Genomic DNA, 18,860 nt, shown 5'->3' on the forward strand with positions numbered 1-18,860 from the left:
AGGAAGTGCATCCGGGAGGACGCAGAACACCTCGAGTCTCATCGCCGAGAGCATGCAGAAATCAAGTGCAGGCAGCGGCAAGAGCGTGTGGCAAACCTGTCCCACCCACCCTTTCCCTCAACAACTATCTGTCCCACCTGTGACAGGGACTGTGGTTCTCTTATTGGACTGTTCAGCCACCTAAGGACTCAAGTGGAAGCAAGTCTTCCTCGGTTCTGAGGGACTGCCTATGATGATGATGAAACACTGGATATCTCCTATCAGATAAACACTGGATACCTACTCTGAGGTAAAAACTGGATACCCACTATCAGATAAACACTAGATACCTCCTATCAGGTAAACACTGGATACCCGCTATCAGATAAACACTGGATACCTCCTATCAGATAAACACTGGATACCTCCTACCAGATAAACACGGGCGGGGCAATTTTCCATGGCTCCTTTAGACACTAAAGAACCTCCGAGGTGGTATGATGGGGTCTTAAGATGCCATCTTGGTAAAGTAGTTCAAGCTTGTGCTAGGAACAGCTGCCTAGAGGATTATTAAGGGGCTGATTGCCACTTAAATTGCCTGTTAGCGCTCATTGAGGAGGCTGCATGGCATTTTGGTGGATAGCGCTTGATCTAGGGTGTTAGAAGATGACTTTTGAAACATATTGAGAGACTTTCTGGCACATTTTGTCAAGACTTCACTAACACTCATCAACATTTATTCCAGAAATTCTGAGGACTGCACCTAAAGAAAGAAAGTGCTGTGTTACTTTACCTTATTGGTCACCTTATAGGAGTCACCAGGAGAAAGGGAGTGCTTGGTTATTGGTATCTTGCTAGGAGTGCCCCTTGGTCTGCAGCAAGAATGGGAGGAGGACATGAGGCCAGGCTGAACAGCACCAGCTGCTGCAGGAGGGAGGGGCAGTAGGTTGAGGTGGACTCCTTCCCCCCCTGTGGATACTGGACATCCCTCCTCCTCTAGACCTCCTCCACCAGGAGCTCCAATGCCACGTCCGAAAACCTCTCCTTTGGTCCTAGAGCCATCCTGAAACCTGCCGTTGTGTATCAGCAGGCCTATTCCATACCTTCAGTGGGTGCGAGGAGCCCCATGAAAATTGCATCTAATCAGCGCTTGGGCGCTAAACCTGCAGGTGTCTGTTTTAGCGCCTCCAGGCGAGTTTAAATCATGGTAATCAGCAATTAGCCCTAAAACTGCATGTTCAAACCTGACTTTCAAACAGGGGTGTCTTATTAATATAGCACCCATTTAGCACCTGTGTTCACCCTTTCACCTAAATAACCCCCAATATACCTCATAGCAGCTCTATCCTCTATCTCATCTTCTAACACCCTATCTCAAAACGTTAGGTGCAATGGGACCCAAAGTCTCTATTTCTGGTGTTTTATTGTGATTATTACAAAAATTCTCCTGAATGAGATCTGCATTGTATTTTCAATGTCTTGGAATGCTTTTTTATGGCATCAAAATCTTTTAGATCAATAAGAGAAAAGCTTCCACAATTGCACTTTCTTAAACATGCAGCCAAGCTTAAATGACGATTTGATGACTTCAAACTTTAATTTTCATAACATCAATAGAGGGACTTAAAGAAGGAAGATGGCACATGTTCTGCACTTTCCTCAGGCTCCGCTTGTTTCCACTGATTTCTGCTTGTTTTCAATCCGTTTTTATGCTAATGATTTTTTTAAGGAGATCTCAGTGTAAGTGGCCGTCGGCAAGATCTGCGTAGACACTGGCAGAAGTGTACTGCTGGAAATTCCGGGCTTATGTACGCCAAGATTGCAGCCACTCTTCACCACAAACATCAGTGAGATGAACAATTAATCTGTTTTTCACGGTATTGCTTAAGGTAGGAATGTTTACCAGGATATCTGGATAACTCCCTTTGAATAGCATCAACGGATCATTAGCATCCCAGAATGGGCAGACTGGAGCTTGGTTAAACATCTACAACTATCCATCAGAAGAGCACTGGATAGTCAGTCGATTATGAGTTCAAAACCACAACAGGCTGACTTAGGAAGAGGGGAGTTTATCATCTGAGCCTCATCTGACACAGTCAATCAAAAAGGGACAGGCTTATTAGGCCCCAAATATTTTTTTCTATCCTTAAAAACATCTTTTGCTTCCAAATAGCTCCCGTGCGAAGGATTTACTGTCAGCTGAAGACATGAGCTAGCTTTAATGGTGTTCTGTCTGGGACAAGCTATACAAACAAAGCATTTGTTGAGTTAGGAATCCTGGATGAAAAGTAGAAAGATTCCGACAGACATTCATTTTAAAGGACTTTGGGGGATATAGATTACAGATATATTGCTGCAGGAAATGTCTGCGGATGGACAATACTGTGACGTAGGAGAACAAACCACGGCATCTCTGGTGCAGTGGCAGACAGAGCATGCTCTGTGAAATGACTGACGTCAACAGTCTGGGGGTCGCGTGCCGTTTCCAATTGTCGAACCATCAACCTTTGGCAATAAGACTCGCTGTGCTTCAAAACAGTTGAAGTCAAAGGGGCCACTTATGAGGAAGGCTTTTCGATACATAATTAATAAAAGCCAGCTCCCTGCATCAGGAGATGAGGAAGATATAATATTCGGAAGGCTGCAGGATTTGCTGCCCACCTCAGGACACAGGTGTTCACTGCAGCAAACCTAACTCGGCAATACTGGCTTATTGAGCACTGCCTTATTCTGTGTGTGTGTGTCTGAGCGTGTGTATGCAGACGGGCTGCATTATGCTGCAGGTTAGTGTGTGTTTGTGCATATGTGCACATACACATATGAGTGCGCATCTGTGTATGATCAGTAAAATTCAAGTAGTTCTCCTATAAATTTTTAGTCAATTTAACATAGAGAAAGAACTTGCATTTATATAATGTATTTCACGACCTCAACACCACCCAAAGAGCTTTACAGCCAATAAAGTACTTCTGAAGAGTAGTCACTGTTGTAATGTAGAAAATGCAACAGCAAAATACGCACAGCAAGCTCCCCACAAACAGCAATGTGATAATCACCAGATACTCCAGGATAACTCCCGAAATGAGCGTTGAGATTGCGATTACCCCGCTCCCATTCAATGTAATGCAGGCAGCACGCCAACTTTGTGCTGCCTGCTCATTTTAATGATTGCTGTGTGCAGCCAGTGCTCAGCACACTGTGCACTGGCTGGGGGCCCAATATCATTACTTGCTAGCACTACATAAAGCTAGCCTGCACTGCTTAAAGCTAGTCTACACTTCTTAAAGGGAAGGTGCATTGTGGCTGCTGGAGGTGCTGAGATCATTCAGAATAGTGCTATGCAACAATCACCATAGCTGACCACGGGAGAGAGCATGTACCAAGGTTTTCTGGCGCTGCACTGGAGGTCTCGGAGGAGGATGTGGAAAGGAGGAGAGATGGCTTGTATCCGCAGGTGGAAAGGTGGCCTTCCAGACACACAGTCAAAAGGCAGTGGGAACAGATAGCCATGAAGGTCAATGCAAGGAGTCAAGCCCCGTGGACCTGGATGCAGTACCGCAAGAAGTTTAATGACTTCAGACGAATGGTCATGGTCAGTGACTACATCTTCAAAATGCCATATCCTACCAAATGCACCACTAGCCTCAGCCACTGCTCAATTCACCACATCCCTATAGCTGACCTACCAACAATCTCTTTCAATCAGAACTCATTCCTCACATTCATAGCTTCACCTCACCCTCACACACCTACCACTGCTACAAGCCTCCCATCCAAATCTCACAGCTTGCACACATTGCTAGCTATTCAATCATGACAGACCCATCACCCAAACACATTGCACCACACTCACTGACACATTTCCCTTTCTGTTGCAGGACAAGGTGGCTCACAACCGCAGACAGCAACAGCTAACCAGCAGAGAATGGCCAGGCTTGCATATCCTGACTCAGCTGGTGGAGACAGTGCTGGTCATTATGGGAAAGGTCATTGCTGAGGCTGTGGTCACCGGTGAGGCTGAATCCATTGAAGCTGACGGTATCCTCTTATCTAATCCTCCACCCTGTCCAGGGGCCGCTCGTCGCTCGCCTTTTATGGCCCCAACCTGCGCTGCTGTTTCCTCGCAGATTGAGGCCGCCATGCTGTTCAGGGGCCGCTTGCCGCTCACCTTTTATGGCCCCAAGGAGGAGAGCATGCCGGGGCGACTGGTTTGGACATCACCAAGGTTCACGTCGGTGATTGGAGCGTGGGCAGGTACAGCAGGAGCGGCAAGGTCGGGGTGCAGGAGTGGCGAAAGATTGCAGTGTGATGTGATCGGGGCCCAGGAGAGGCTTGAGTTCGGGGCCCAGAAGAGGCGTAGGCCCAGGGGCAGCATGGGCCAGCCCACACTAGGTCTGTGCAGCAGAGCTGGTCTCCAGTCGTCTTGGTTAACCCTTGCCACTGGACCAAGACCAAACTCTGTCAAGCCCGTGTGGTGGTTGGTGTTCAACGGCCACCACGCATTAAAAAAATCCATGCACAGGCACCTTCCACCCTTCAACATGTAATTCGGGACCTAGAATATTAGGTCCTTCATTGAAACACCTGTAAACTCATTGAACACATCCTTTTTTGGTGTGGAAGCAAGTCATCCTCGATTCGAGGGACCGCCTAAGAGAGAGGATCTAATCCTCCCTCTTACATCGCACCTCCTCCTCATCTACAATCTCTTCTGACTTACAAGCTGCAGATGGGGCAAGCATGCACTTCTCGCTTTCCCCATCACCTCACCACAACCTTACCCTTGTCCCTATTTTCTTACAGATACCCAAGAACTTCAACCTGCCCAGGCAGTGGAGGAAGTCCAAGAAGACAGTGATGATGAAGACACTCATTTTAAAAATCCATTCATGGGATGTGGGCATTGCTGGCAAAGCCAGCATTTATTGCCCATCCTTAATTGCCCTTGAGAAGGTGGTGGTGAGCCGCCTTCTTGAACCGCTGCAGTCCTTGTGGTGCAGGTACTCCCACAGTGATGTAAGGGAGGGTTCCAGGATTTTGACCCAGCGACAGTGAAGGAACGGCGATATACTTCCAAATCAGGATGGTGTGTGACTTGGGAGGGAACTTGGAAGTGATGGTGCTCCCATGTGCCTGCTGCCCTTGTCCTTCTAGATAGTAGAGATCGCGGGTTTGGGAGGTGCTGCCGAAGAAGCCTTGGTGAGTTGCTGCAGTGCATCTTGTAGATGGTATATACTGCAGCCACAGTGCGCCAGTGGTGGAGGGTGTGAATGTTTAAAGTGGTTGATGTGCTGCCAATCAAGTAGGCTGCTTTATCCTGGATGATGTCGAGCTTCTTGAGTGTTATTGAAGCTGCACTCATCCAGGAAAGTGGTGAGTATTCTATCACACTCCTGACTTCTGCCTTGAAGATGGTGGAAAGGCTTTGGGGAGTCAGGAGGTGAGTCACTTGACGCAAAATACCCAGCCTCTGACCTGCTCTTGTTGCCACAGTATTTATGTGGCTGGTCCAGTTAAGTTTCTGGTCAATGGTGACCCCCAGGATGTTGATGGTGGGGGATACGGCGATGGTAATACCGTTGAATGTCAAGGGGAGGTGGTTAGATTCTCGCTTGTTGGAGATAGTCATTGCCTGGCACTTGTGTAGCGTGAATGTTACTTGTCACTTATCAGCCCAAGCCTGAATGTCGTCCAGGTATTGCTGCATGCGGGCATGGATTGCTCTATTAGCTGAGGAGTTGCGAATGGAACTGAATACTGTGCAATCATCAGCAAACATCCCCACTTCTGACCTTATGATGGAGGGAAGGCCATTGATGAAACAGCTGAAGATGGTTGGGCCGAGGACACTGCCCTAAGGAACTCCTGTAGCGGTGTCCTTGGGCTGTGACGATTGGCCTCCAACAACCACAACCATCTTCATTTGTGCTACGTATGACTCCAGCCAGTGGAGAGTTTTCCCCCTAATTCCTTGCCCATGCTTGACCTGAAGCCATGAGACTTCATGGGGTTCAGAGTCAATGTTGAGGACCCCCAGGGTATACCTCCCCACTGTATACCACTGTGCCATCAACCCTGGTGGGTCTGTCCTGCCGGTGTGTCAGGACATACCCAGGGATGGTGATGGAGGAGTTTGGGACTTTGGTTGAAAGGTATGACTATGTCAGGCTGTGGGACAGCTCTCCCAATTTTGGCACAAGTCCCCAATTTTGGTGAGGTGGACTTTGCAGGGTCGACTGGGCTGGGTGTGCTGTTGTTGTGTCCGTAGACAGTGCCGAGTTTGATGCTGAATGATCCATCCGGTTTTATTCTTCTTCTTTGTAGCGTTTTTTTACAACTGAGTGGCTTGCAAGGCTATTTCAGAGGGCAGTTAAGAGTCAATCACATTGCTCTGGGTCTGATCAGGTAAGGATGGCAGCTTTCCTTCCCTAAAGGACATTATTGAACCAGATTAGTTTTTAACGATAATCCTGTCGTATCATGGTCACCATTACTGACTTTTATTCACTGAATTTAAATTCCACAGCTGCCGTGGTGCGATTTGAACTCACGTCTCTGGATTATTGATCCAGACCTCTAGATTACTAGTCCCGTAAAGTAACCATTATGCTACTGTTCCTTCTGTCATTTGATTTCACACTCGCAGCCACCAGCTCAGATACTGACACTGCATGTATCTTAGAGGATAGCATAGGGGTGGAATCTGCACATGGTGAGTCACTGGGCACAAGTGCACTGCAGGCAGGGCAGGGAGAAAGAATAGTGCAGGTGTCAGCTCATTGGAGGGCAAGATCACACACAAGTTCTGCTGAAGAGGACTCAGATGAGGACTTCGATGTGCCAGGCTGCAGAAGAAGGCTGATAGGAGTACACATCTAAATGCTTGGTGCATTGGGAAGCCTGCCAGAAAGCCTGTGTTCAATGTCAAAAAGCATGGAAGAGTCTAGCACCTACTTGGCACGGGGCTTTGCGCAGAGTTTGGAGCAAATCCATTTCAGTTGGTGGCCAGCTCCATCAACACACTTGTGCAACCAACCATGGTATAGAGTCTTGATAGCTGATATCTCAGCTTCCATTGCTGCCAGCTGGTTGATGTCGTCCTCCAGGGCCATCTGCAGTCTCCGCCACTGAAAGTGAGCAGCCTTCCTCCAGCCATTCTGCACCCACTGGGATAGCACTTTGCATGAGCACTGGGGCAGTCAAAGGCACACAGAAGACAGGCACTTAGGGAATACAAATGGGTGATTAGTTTAAGTGTGTTTGCAATATGACATGATTTAATTTCTAAATTTGGATTGGAATGTGCATTTTGTGTTGGCTTTTATTTTTGTATTGCAGCCAAGAATACAATGTAATGGTCAGTGACAGAGGTAAGGAGTTTGGGACTGCTGGTGAATGGGGAATTGGAGTTTAGGTTACTGGTATCGCACTTGAATTAATTCTTCACGTACAGCACGGGCAGAAAAGGGCTGTCCAGTTTGCAGCCTCCCTTCCTCTTACTTGTCTTCCACCTCCTCCTTTTCCTCATGCTCCTGCTCCTCAGCTTCTCACCTGATAGGTAGTGACAAGGGCTGTTCCCTCATGGGTACGGTTGTGCAGCTCGCAGCATACCACCAAAATTCGTGAGACCCTCTAAGCCGAGTACTGCAGGGCTCCTCCAGAGCGGTCCAGGCAGAGGATGCATTGTTTAAAGTTGCCAACGATTCCAAAGGGAATTCCTACAGGTGCACCATGTCTTTGAGTAACTGGTTTGTGCAGAAGCCTTGAAGTCAGCAAAAAGTACTTCAGCACCTGCCACACCAGTGAGACAGGAACTAGTGCTGAAACCCTCATCTATGCTTTTGTTACCTCTAAACTTGACTATTCCAATGCACTCCTGGCCGACCTTCCATATTACACACTTCATAAACGTAAGCTCATCCAAAATTCTGCTGCCCATATCCTAACTCGCACCAAGTCCCATTCACCCATGCTCGCTGACCTACATTGACACCTGGTTAAGCAACACCTCGGTTTTAAAAATCTAATCCTTGTTTTCAAATCCCTCCATGGCCTCGCCTCTCCCTACCTCTATAACCTTGTCCAGCCCTACAACCCTCCAAGATCTCTGCACTCCTCCAATTCTGGCCTCTTGCGCATCCCCGATTTTAATCGCTCCACCATTAGCGGCTGTGCCTTCAGCTGCCGAGGCCCTAAACTTTGGAATTCCTTCCCTAAACCTCCCTGCCTCTATCTCTCTTTCCTCCTTTAAGAAACTACTTTAAACCTACCTCTTTGACCAAGCTTTTATTTATCTGGCTTAATATCTCCTTATGTGGCTCAGTGTCAAATTTAGTTTGATAACGCCTTGAAGCGCCTTGAGATGTTTTACCATGTTAAAGGTGCTATATAAATGCAAGTTGTTGTTGGTACCCAGTGAGACCGGAATTAGTGTGTAAGTACCCATTGAGTCCAAAGGGGAGATTTTCCTGTCTGGGTAGTCCCTGGGTGCAATGTGAGTGGTGTACACTATAATCTCACTCCACAGAATGTAACACCCTTGTGCCCAAACTTAATCTTGAATGTCATTAGCACACAGTGAGCGTGTGCCAGGCACCTGTGGCAGCGCACTACTTGGCACGTATCTATGAGGTGCGGTGCAATCCCGGCCTTTCTCTGGCCTTAAAGGCATTAGTTGAATTAAAGGATCAAGTGCAATCAGATTCCCTGACAGAAGCTGTTGTTGTGATTGTTATTTCTGTGGAATTGTTGGTGTCTGGCAGAGGTATGATATATCTTCAGCTGTTCCTGCACATTTCAATTTGATAAATTCCAAAGTTGCCTTCTCTGAGGCTTCTCTTTACATTTCTTGACTCTTCTCGAGCATTCTATGTGCCTTGCCCTGTGATCGAGATTTCTCCGCGATCTCTGCGCCCCTCCAATTATGGCCTCTTGCGCACCTTGATTTTCATTGCCCTACCATTGGTGGCCATACCTTCAGCCACCTAGGCCCTAAGCTCAGGAATTCCCTCCCTAAACCGCTCTCCCTCGCCACCTCTCTTTGCTCCTTTAAGATTCTCAAAGGCTACCTCTTTTAAACAATCTTTTGGTCATCTGTCCTGATATCTTCTTATGTGGCTTGGTGTCAAATTTTGTTTGATACCACTCCTATGAAGCGTCTTGGAACAGTTTACTGTGATAAAGACGCTATATAAATGCAAGTTGTTGTTGAGTACGTCAGCTCTGGTTGCACTGTGCACGGCACAGGGCTGCAGGGGCAGGGTAGGCTTCCGCGCACATCATTCCTTCCTCCAACACATGAATGACCATCGATACACTTTCCTAAGGTAGCAAACCACCTCAACCTCATCATCCACTTCTCTCTCTTACCAGCTCCCCTTCTCATGTGGGGCTTGGTAGTTATCATTCTGCACTCCCTCATTTGCTTCATTATTGCTTCACATCTTACAGAAGAAAGCAGCTTCTTATCGTAGGTAGATCTCCCCAACAAGAAATGGGGAAGTCTTATTCAAGGATCTCACCTGCTTCTGAGGAACATTAGGAACAGAAGGAGGCCATTCAGCTCCTCGAGCCTGTTCCATCAGTTACATTATGGCTGATCTGCACCTCAACTCCATTTACCCGCTTTTGCTCCATATCCGTGGATACCGTTACCTAACGAAAACTTATCAATCTCTTGTCTTGAAAGCTCCAGTTGTCCCAGCAACCACAGCCTTTGAGGGAGAGAGTTCCAGATTTTCACTACCCTTTGTGTGAATAAATGCTTCCTGATTTAAGAACATAAAAAATAGGAGCAGGAGTAGGCCATACAGCATTCAATAAGATCGCGGCTAAACTTCTACATCAACTTCACTCTCCCGCCCTATCTCCTTGATTCTCTAAATGCCCAAAAATCTATCGATCTCAGCCTTTAAGATACTCATTGACTTAGCATCCCACAGCCCTCTGGGGAAGAGAATTCCAAAGATTCACAACCCTAAGTGAAGAAATTTCTCCTCACCTCAGTCCTAAATGGCCGACCCCTTATCCTAAGACTATGACCCCAAGTTCTAGACTCTCCAGCAGGGGAAATCAGCCTCTTAGAGGGCTTGACAGGGTAGATACTAAGAATTTTATATGTTTCAATGAGATCACCTCTCATTCCTCAAAACTCCAGAGAATATAGGTCCATTCTACTCAATCGCTCCTCATAGGACAATCCCCCATCCCAGGAATCAATCTAGTCAACATTCGTTTCGCCCCCCTCCAAAACAAGTATATCCTCCCATAGGCAAGGAGACCAAAACTGTACACATTTCACTCCTGAATGGCCTAGCTCTAATTTTAAGATATATTTTAATGTCCCCTCATTCTTGATTTCCTCCATCAGAGAAAATAACTCCTTCATATCTACTTTATCGAATCCTTTTAACAGAAGCCAGCCATTGAAGTACAGGGGTACTGCAGTCTGGCACTCTCTCTCCCAAAGGCTGTGGTTGCTGGGACAACTGGAGCTGGTCGAAGCTGGAGAAGTTGGATGGTGAGTCCCAGCCCAGGGTTTGTACACCTGGCTCCTTTAGACACAATAGCCCCAAGATTCACTTGGGTGGAGCTTCGGAGCAGGAGTGGGGGGGTGGAGGAATTATGGTCGAGCAACTCAGAAGTTTTAATTCCAGGGCGGCGTATTTTTTTTTAAACACATTCACTGCCCAGAAGCCAGCCTGATTGACAGGCTTGACTGCCTGTCGGGCAGGAAAGTTCTCCAGTAAAGGCTATAACCGAGGATCAAGTAAATTTTATGATTGTTGGGGGTAGAGATTGCGGGGGAGGGGAAGTGGGTAGAACGTGGCTGGGGGTGTCAGGGATGATTGCACGGGGGGTGGGGGGTTGGGGAAGATCGCGGGAGAATCGGAGATTGCTGAGGGAGACGGGGAGGGGGGGTCGAGGGGTGAGCCGGAGATCGCGGGGGGGTCGGGGAGATGGGGCGTTGGTGATGGGGGTGTGGGGGGGAATCGTAGAAATGGGGGAGGTGGTTTACAGGTTAGTTTGTTGGGCCTGGGAGGAAACACTCCTGCTCCTCCTGGCCCACAAGCAGTGCTGTAAATTGGCACTTACGCAATGGATCCAGTCCTTCTCGCTTTCTTTTTCCCAAGGCCCAGGAAATCTGGCCAACATGGGTTAAAAATAGAAACCATGTTAAAGTGGAAGCATGCTGTCATGTATGTAACCACAATGTAACATCACTGTATTACTGTATACACTCAACCTAGATGCACACCTTGACCACAAGGGGTGAACTTGTGGGAGACACTCCTTACCTGATCACTCAGGAATAAAAAGGGAGGTCCCACGCAGGGTCATTGCTTTTGGAGTCCTGTGAATAAAGAGCTCAGGTCACAGAGTGACCTTATCCTCAGAATGTGCCTCGTGTGGTTTCATACTGTAGAGTAAGGACTCTACAGTATGAAACCACATTGGCGATGAGAAACGGGAATTCACAACCCACGAGAATGGCCACCGGTCGCACAGAGGAACAGTACTGTGTTGGGGAAGACTGGGACGATTTTGTCGAGAGGCTTCAGCAAAGCTTCGTTACGAAAGAATGGCTGGGGGATGCAGCGGCCGACAAGCGAAGGGCTCATCTCTTGACCAGCTGCGGACCAAAGACTTATGCGCTCATGAAGGACTTACTATCACCTGAAAAGCCAGCGGACAAAACATTTGAAGAACTTAGCAAATTGATCGGGGAGCACCTCAAACCAGCGAGTAGCATACACATGGCCCGACACAGATTCTACACCCACCGACGTCATGAAGGACAGAGCATACTGGACTTCGTAGCGGACCTCCGGCATTTGGTCAGCCTCTGTAAGTTCAAAGATGCCTGCAGGGGGGAGATGCTAAGGGACTTCTTTATCGAGGGCATCGGTCATGCGGGAATTTTCCACAAATTAATTGAGACCAAGGATTTGACCTTGGAAGCGGCGGCATTGATGGCTCAAACTTTCATGGCGGGGGAGGAAGAGACAAAAATAATATACGCGCATAATTCTGCCTCTAACACGGCGATGGATCAGGGAGTTAACATCATCGATGCGACTCAGAGCCCCGCAGGCAGGCAGGGGCAGTCCGAAGCAATAGACCTCAGAGCAGGACTTCAACAGAGACAATGGCAGGCTGAACAGACATTCATGCCATCACAGTGGACAATGCGGCCCAGGATGGAACCATTGACGCACACTAAAAGGGTACTTAAGAGCAGTCAAAGGGACAGTCAGCGTGGAATACCTGGCCATAGTCCTTTTGTTCCCAACAATGGAAACTTTAACTCATGCTGGAGGTGTGGGGGAAAACACTCAGCTAGATCTTGAAATTTCCAACAGTTTGTCTGCAGGAAGTGCAATCTCAGTGGCCACTTAGCTCGAATGTGCAGGAAGCCTGCAACCAGACTAATTATATGAGGCGGATGGACCAGAAGAGGGTTCTTTGAGGCAGGATGATCTTTGGGGCAAATCGATGGACGCCGAGGTGCAGCAGGTCCATGTGGTGAATATTCACAGTTCATACACAAAAACACCACCAATGATGAGGGTTTTATTAAACGGTATCCCTGTATGCATGGAGCTGGACACTGGGCCAGCCAGTCACTCATGAGCGTTCAGCAATTTGAGAAGTATGGCCACTTAAAGCCAGTAGACCCAAATTAGCACGTGTTGACACACAATTACGGACTTACACGAAATAAATCATTCCGGTGCTAGGCAGTGCAATGTTGGCTGTCACACACAATGGGCTACTGAATCGGCTACTGCTTTGGATTGTCCCGGGCAATGGTCCCGCACTGTTGGGGAGGAGCTGGTTAGCCGAGATGAACTAGAAATGGGGGGGGATGTTCACGCAATGTCATCTGTGGAGCGAAGTTCATGCTCACAAGTCCTACAACAATTCGATTCACTATTCCAACCTGGCGTCGGGACTTTCAAAGGCACTAAAGTAGTGATACACATCACCCTGGACGCCAGGCCAGTGCACCACAAAGCCAGAGCGATGCCGTATGTGATGCGATAAAGATCGAGAGCGAACTGGACCGTCTGTTGAGAGAGGGCATCATCTCACCTGTCGAATTCAGCAACTGGGCGAGCCCCTTCGTTCCCGTCCTGAAAGCGGATGGCTCTGGCAGGATCTGTGGCGACTACAAGGCCACCATCAATCGGGTGTCCCTGCAAGATCAATACCCGCTCCCGAGAGCGGAGGACCTTTTCGCCACGCGGGCAGGCGGCAAGCTGTTCACCAAGTTGGACTTCACTTCAGCCTATATGACCCAGCAACTGGCCGACAAATCTAAACTACTGACCACCATCACCACGCACAAGGGACTGTTCTTTATAACAGGTGTCCGTTTGGCATTCGATAAGCGACCACAATTTTTCAACGAAACATGGAAAGCCTGCTTAAATCCATATCTGGAACGATCGTATTCCAGGACGACATCATCACAGGTCGAGACACCGAGGAACACCTCCACAACCTGGAGGAGGTACTATGCCGACTGGACTCAAAAAGTCTAAATGTTTGTTCTTTGCTCCGGAGGTTGAGTTTCTGGGCAGGAGGGTTGCTGCAGATGGGATTCGGCCCACCGAATCCAAAACAGAGGCGATTCGACGAGCACCCAGGCCCTGCAACACATCGGAGTTGCATTCATTCCTGGGACTGTTGAACTATTTCAGGAACTTTCTGCCGAACTTGAGCACGTTGTTGGAGCTGCTACACGTGCTCCTGCAAAAGGGTTGCGATTGGTTTTGGGGGGACTGTCAGGAACGGGCTTTTGATCGGGCACGAAACCTACTTTGTTCAAACAAGTTGTTGACACTGTACGACCCCTGTAAAAAATTGGTTCTGACATGTGATGCATCGTCCTATGCGGTTGGGTGCGTGTTGCAGCAGGGCAATGCTGAGGATCAACTACAACCTGTGGCTTATGCCTCCAGGTCACACACTCAAGCAGAACGGGGATATGGGATGGTCGAGAAGGAAGTGCTTGCATGTGTCGACGGTGTAAAAAAAATGCATCAGTACCTATTTGGTAGGAAGTTTGAATTACAGACGGACCACAAGCCATTAACATCCCTGTTGTCAGACAGCAAGGCTGTCAATGCAAACGCATCAGCCCGCATACAGTGATGGGTTCTCACGCTGGCTGCTTATGACTGCTCCATCCAGCACCAGCCCAGCACTGAAAATTGCGCTGACGCTCTCAGCAGGCTTCCACTGGCCACCACTGAGGGGGCAGCGGAGCAAAGCGCCAAGATGGTCATGACTGTCGATGCCTTTGACAGCGCAGGCTCCCCCATCACAGCCCACCAGATCAAAATCTGGACAAACAGAGATCCCCTCCTATCCCTGATTAAGAAATGTGTCCTGACTGGGGATTGGGCGCCCACACACGGAGCATGCCCTGAGGAGGTAAGGCCGTTCCACAGACAGATGGATGAGCTCTCCATCCAAGCCAACTGCCTACTATGGGGTAGCCGGATAGTTATGCCCCAGAAGTTAAGGAGGCATTCATCAGGGAACTCCACAGCAAGCACCCAGGCACTGGGCTGACGAAGACCCGGTCACACGTTTGGTGGCCTGGAATTGATTCAGACCTGGAACACTGTGTTCGCAAGTGCACGACGTGTGCCCAGCTGGGTAATGCCCCCAGGGAGGCCCCGCTCAGCCCGTGGCCCTGGCCCACCAATTCATGTTGACAACGTGGGCCCGTTCATGGGTAAGCTGTTTCTTATTGTGGTAGATGCGTACTCGAAATGGATCGAGTGCATCATTCTGAATTCATGCACGTCATCCACCACCGTGGAAAGCCTACGTGCGATCTTTGCAACTCATGGCTTGCCGGACATCCTGGTTAGTGATAATGGCACATGTTTCACAAGCTACGAATTCCGAGAGTTTATGTCGGGCAATGGCATCAACCACATCAGGATTGCGCTGTTCAAGCCAGCCTCCAATGGCCAGGCAGAATGTGTGATCCAAATCATTAAGCAAGGTATGTTCAGGATTCAAGGGCCTTCCCTACAATGCCGCCTATCGCGCCTCCTGCTGGCTTATAGATCCCGACCGCACTTGCTCACGGGGGTCCCGCCCACAGAGCTACTAATGAAACGGACATTCTAAACTCGGTTGTCCCTCATTCACCCAGTCCTGACAGACATAGTTGAGGGCAATCGCAAGTCACAAAACGAGTACCATGACCGTAATGCGAGGGGAGATGTATAGAGATAAATGATCCTGTATTCATTCTCAATCACGCCATGGGGCCCAAATGGGTTGAGGGCACTGTAATTGACAAAGAGGGGAATGGGGTCAAACTCAATAATGGTCAGATATGCCATAAGCATCTGGACCAAGTTAAAAAAAAGATGCAGCATTAACACGGAGGTACCTGAAGAAGACCATGAGATGGAGCTCACCACACCGCCAGTGAACGAGCAACAAGAACAATCAGAAGAATGTACAGTTCCTGCGGTCAGCCCGGACAGGCCGGAATCACCACAGGTGACAGACACTCACGTCAGTGTCCAACAACCAGAGCCCCAACTGCGGCGCTCCACGAGGGAGCGCAGACCACCTGAAAGACTAAATCTATGATTCCAATAAGACTTTGTGGGGGGAGGTGATGTCATGTATGTAACCACAATGTAACACCACTGTATTACTGTATACACTCAACCTAGATGCACACCTTGACCACAAGGGGTGAACTAATGGGAAACACTCCTTACTTGATCACTCAAGTATAAAAAGGGAGGTCCTACGCAGGGTCACTGCTTTTGGAGTCCTGTAAATAAAGAGCTCAGGTCACAGAGTGACCTTATCCCCAGAATGTGCCTCATGTGGTTTCATACTGTAGAGTAAGGACTTTATGCATGCTGTCTCCTTAAAAAGTTTCAACGACCGACCCGCCTCCTGCAAGCTGATTGGTCACCCACCCCTCATCCCGCCTGTTAAAACTGGAAGTGGGTGGGTGTGTGGTGAAGTGAGTTCCTGTTTCAGATTTTTAACATTTGAACCTCCCACCTGAACCAAACCCATCTATTTTTGTGGGTTAAAATTACCCACAATGTAAGCTAACCTCCTATCAAAAGCAGTGCCACAGAAGGTTTACAAAACCAGCTGCACTATACCAGTTGTCTGCCAATACCAGATCAGGAACAGTTATCATCAAATTTCCAACTCATAACACTTTCCTTTCTATCGGCGTGAAATTCGGTTGGGTATCGCCTCGCATTAGTGCCTTGGAATGGCAGTAATCCGTCGCTCATAATTTAATGCCTGGCCGTGGAGACTTTAGCGTCGCCTGGAAAATTTGGTTCACTTTTACCAGTGGTGCTAACAGTTATCTCCTCGCCCTCTAACGCCAGCCAGATCATGACGTTAGTATGCTTGCAATGCCCCGCTAGCGCCCCGGACACGAACCCCTTCGGTTTGTGCGCCTCACTTACCGATCGCCGCTGAACATGCCAGAGAAAGCAGCTGGTTCCAGCTTCTTTGGGCGATGCCGGGAGGGTATTTAAAGGGGTGAGCAACCGAGTTACTCAGCGGTCACAGTGAGTGCTATGTTTCCACATAGCACAGTGCATGTATCTCTTGAATTGCTGCGGGAGATTGTCTTCAAAGTTAGATTTCAGGTGTGCATTTAGATGGGTGCAGTGCTAACACACCACCTTTGCCTCCTCCAAGCAATTGGTAGACAGCGTCTACAGAGAAGGGAGATTGTGAATGTGGCGCCACGACGGAGGAGATTCCATAGACTTCAGGGCAGGAGGCCTTTACCCCACGGGTTTATCGGGAGACTTATCACACCTAGACATGTCTGAGGAGCAGTGCGTTAGAAGGCTGCGGTTCCGCAAGGAGGTAGTCACCGAGCTATGCCATCTCCTACAGCCAGACCTGTAGGCTGATACTGCGACCAGGACTTCGCTGTCTGTCGCAGTATAGGTCACTGTAACGCTCAGTTTTTATGCCTCCGGCTCCTTCCAGGCTGCAGCAGGTGACATCTGCAGCATGTCGCAATTTGCTGCTCATTGCTGCATCCACAAGGTCACAGACGCTCTCTACCGCAGGGGAATGGACCCATGACGAGGGAGAAACAGGAGGAACAGTCATGTGGGCTCGCCAGGATAGCGGGCTTTCCAATGGCTCAGGGCGCCATTGATTGCCCCCATGTGGCATTGCGAACACCACACTAGAATGCGGAGGAGTTTCGCAATCGCAACCGCAAGGGCTACCACTCTCTCACTGTACAGTTGGTGTGCGACCACACGCAGTGCATCCTCGGTGCGAATGCCCATTATCCTGGCAGCGCATCCTCTGTGAATGCCCCCTAACCTGGCAGTGTATCCTCGCTGCGAATGTCCGCTATCCTGGCAGCATACACGATGCTTTTATCCTGCAGGAGAGCACTGTGCCACGACTCTTCCAGCCCCAACATAAATGTCGCGGCTGGCTGCTCAGTGACAAACGCTATGCTCTAGCCACGTGGCTCATGACACTCCTCCGCAACCCCAACACCCGTGCTGAGCATCGGTACAACGAGAGCCATGCGGCCACACGGAACCTCAGAGTAGACTATCAGCGTGCTAAAGCAGCGTTTTCGATGCCTTGACCACTCTGGAGGCAGCCTTCAGTACCCCGTTGATCAAGTCTCGCTCTTCATTGTGGTCTGCTGTATGCTGCACATAAGAACATAAGAAATAGGAGCAGGAGTAGGCTATACAGCCCCTCGAGCTTGCTCCGCCATTCAATAAGATCATGATCTGATCATGGACTCAGCTCCACTTCCCCACCCGCTCCCCATAACCCCTTATCATTTAAGAAACTGTCTATTTCTATCTTAAATTTATTCAATATCCCAGCTTCCACAGCTCTGAGGCAGCGAATTCCACAGATTTACAATCCTTTGAGAGAAAAAATTTCTCCTCATCTCAGTTGTAAATGGGCCCCTTATTCTAAGATCATGCCCTCGAGCTATAGTCTCCCCATCAGTGGAAACATCCTCTCTGCATCCACCTTGTCAAGCCCCCTCATAATCTTAAACGTTTCGATAAGATCACCTCTCATTTTTCTGAAGTCCAATGAGTAGAGGCCAAACCTACTCAACTTTCCTCTCCTCTCCGAAATCTGGCCATCATGAGGGCCCAAGCACTGCCACTGGGAATCGCAGCTCCACTTCAGAAGGAGGAAGAGGAAGAGGAACATGACAATGCACAGCATGGCGAGGCATATGAGAAGGATCAGCAGCCACGGAGGAGGCACCATGCCAATGTTGCCGCTGCAAGGGCCGCACATCAGCGCCTCATCCTGCATCGATTCCGATGAATCAACGACCAGATGACGACTGCGCCTCAAAGTCACATCGCTATGAAATTCTCAACTAATACGCATGACGGCAATGCAAATGGTCAAATCAACATTCTACTATCTCTAACAAAACTGTGTCCTCAAGCAGCACACCAATAACCCTTCACCAGCAGCTAATAAAGAATGTAACAAATGCCCCTTGAAACAGCATAACACACAAGCAACTTCATGATTATATATACAAACGCCCCCCCCCCCCCTTTGAAATTCAAGACCAGCTCCCATGAACCATATTATATCAAGACAAAGCAACAAAATATGTACAATTATATTTACAAGATGTGAACATCTGGCCATGGTCGGAAAAGTTCTTATTGGGACTTGCTCGCACATTTCCCACCCTTTCCAATTTTCCCCCCTCGCACGCCTACTGCTCCTCCTTAATGTGTCAGCAGTGCCTTCAGCAAGGCTGCTTGAAGACTGCTGTGTCTGTGAGGCAGAGACGGTAGACGGTCTAGCAGGATGCCTTGGCGCAGCTC

The 18,860-nt window shown here is 48.8% G+C and overlaps 1 protein-coding gene and 1 long non-coding RNA gene across 2 annotated transcripts in view; both read right to left on the bottom strand.

The window, feature by feature from the left end:
* The window catches only part of LOC139232941 (uncharacterized), a 251,097-nt gene that overhangs the window by 127,138 nt on the left and 105,099 nt on the right, over positions 1-18,860 (bottom strand). The gene's annotated exons all lie outside the window — the stretch shown is intronic.
* LOC139233049 (uncharacterized) overlaps positions 6,933-18,860 on the bottom strand; it is a 95,702-nt gene continuing 83,774 nt past the window's right edge. Inside the window, exon 4 of the mRNA XM_070863569.1 lies at positions 6,933-7,172. Within this exon, the coding sequence (XP_070719670.1) occupies positions 6,933-7,172 (240 nt within the window). The remainder of the gene's footprint in view (positions 7,173-18,860) is intronic.

The sequence above is a fragment of the Pristiophorus japonicus genome, chromosome 20 (genome assembly GCF_044704955.1).
Source record: "Pristiophorus japonicus isolate sPriJap1 chromosome 20, sPriJap1.hap1, whole genome shotgun sequence".
NCBI lineage: Eukaryota > Metazoa > Chordata > Chondrichthyes > Pristiophoridae > Pristiophorus > Pristiophorus japonicus.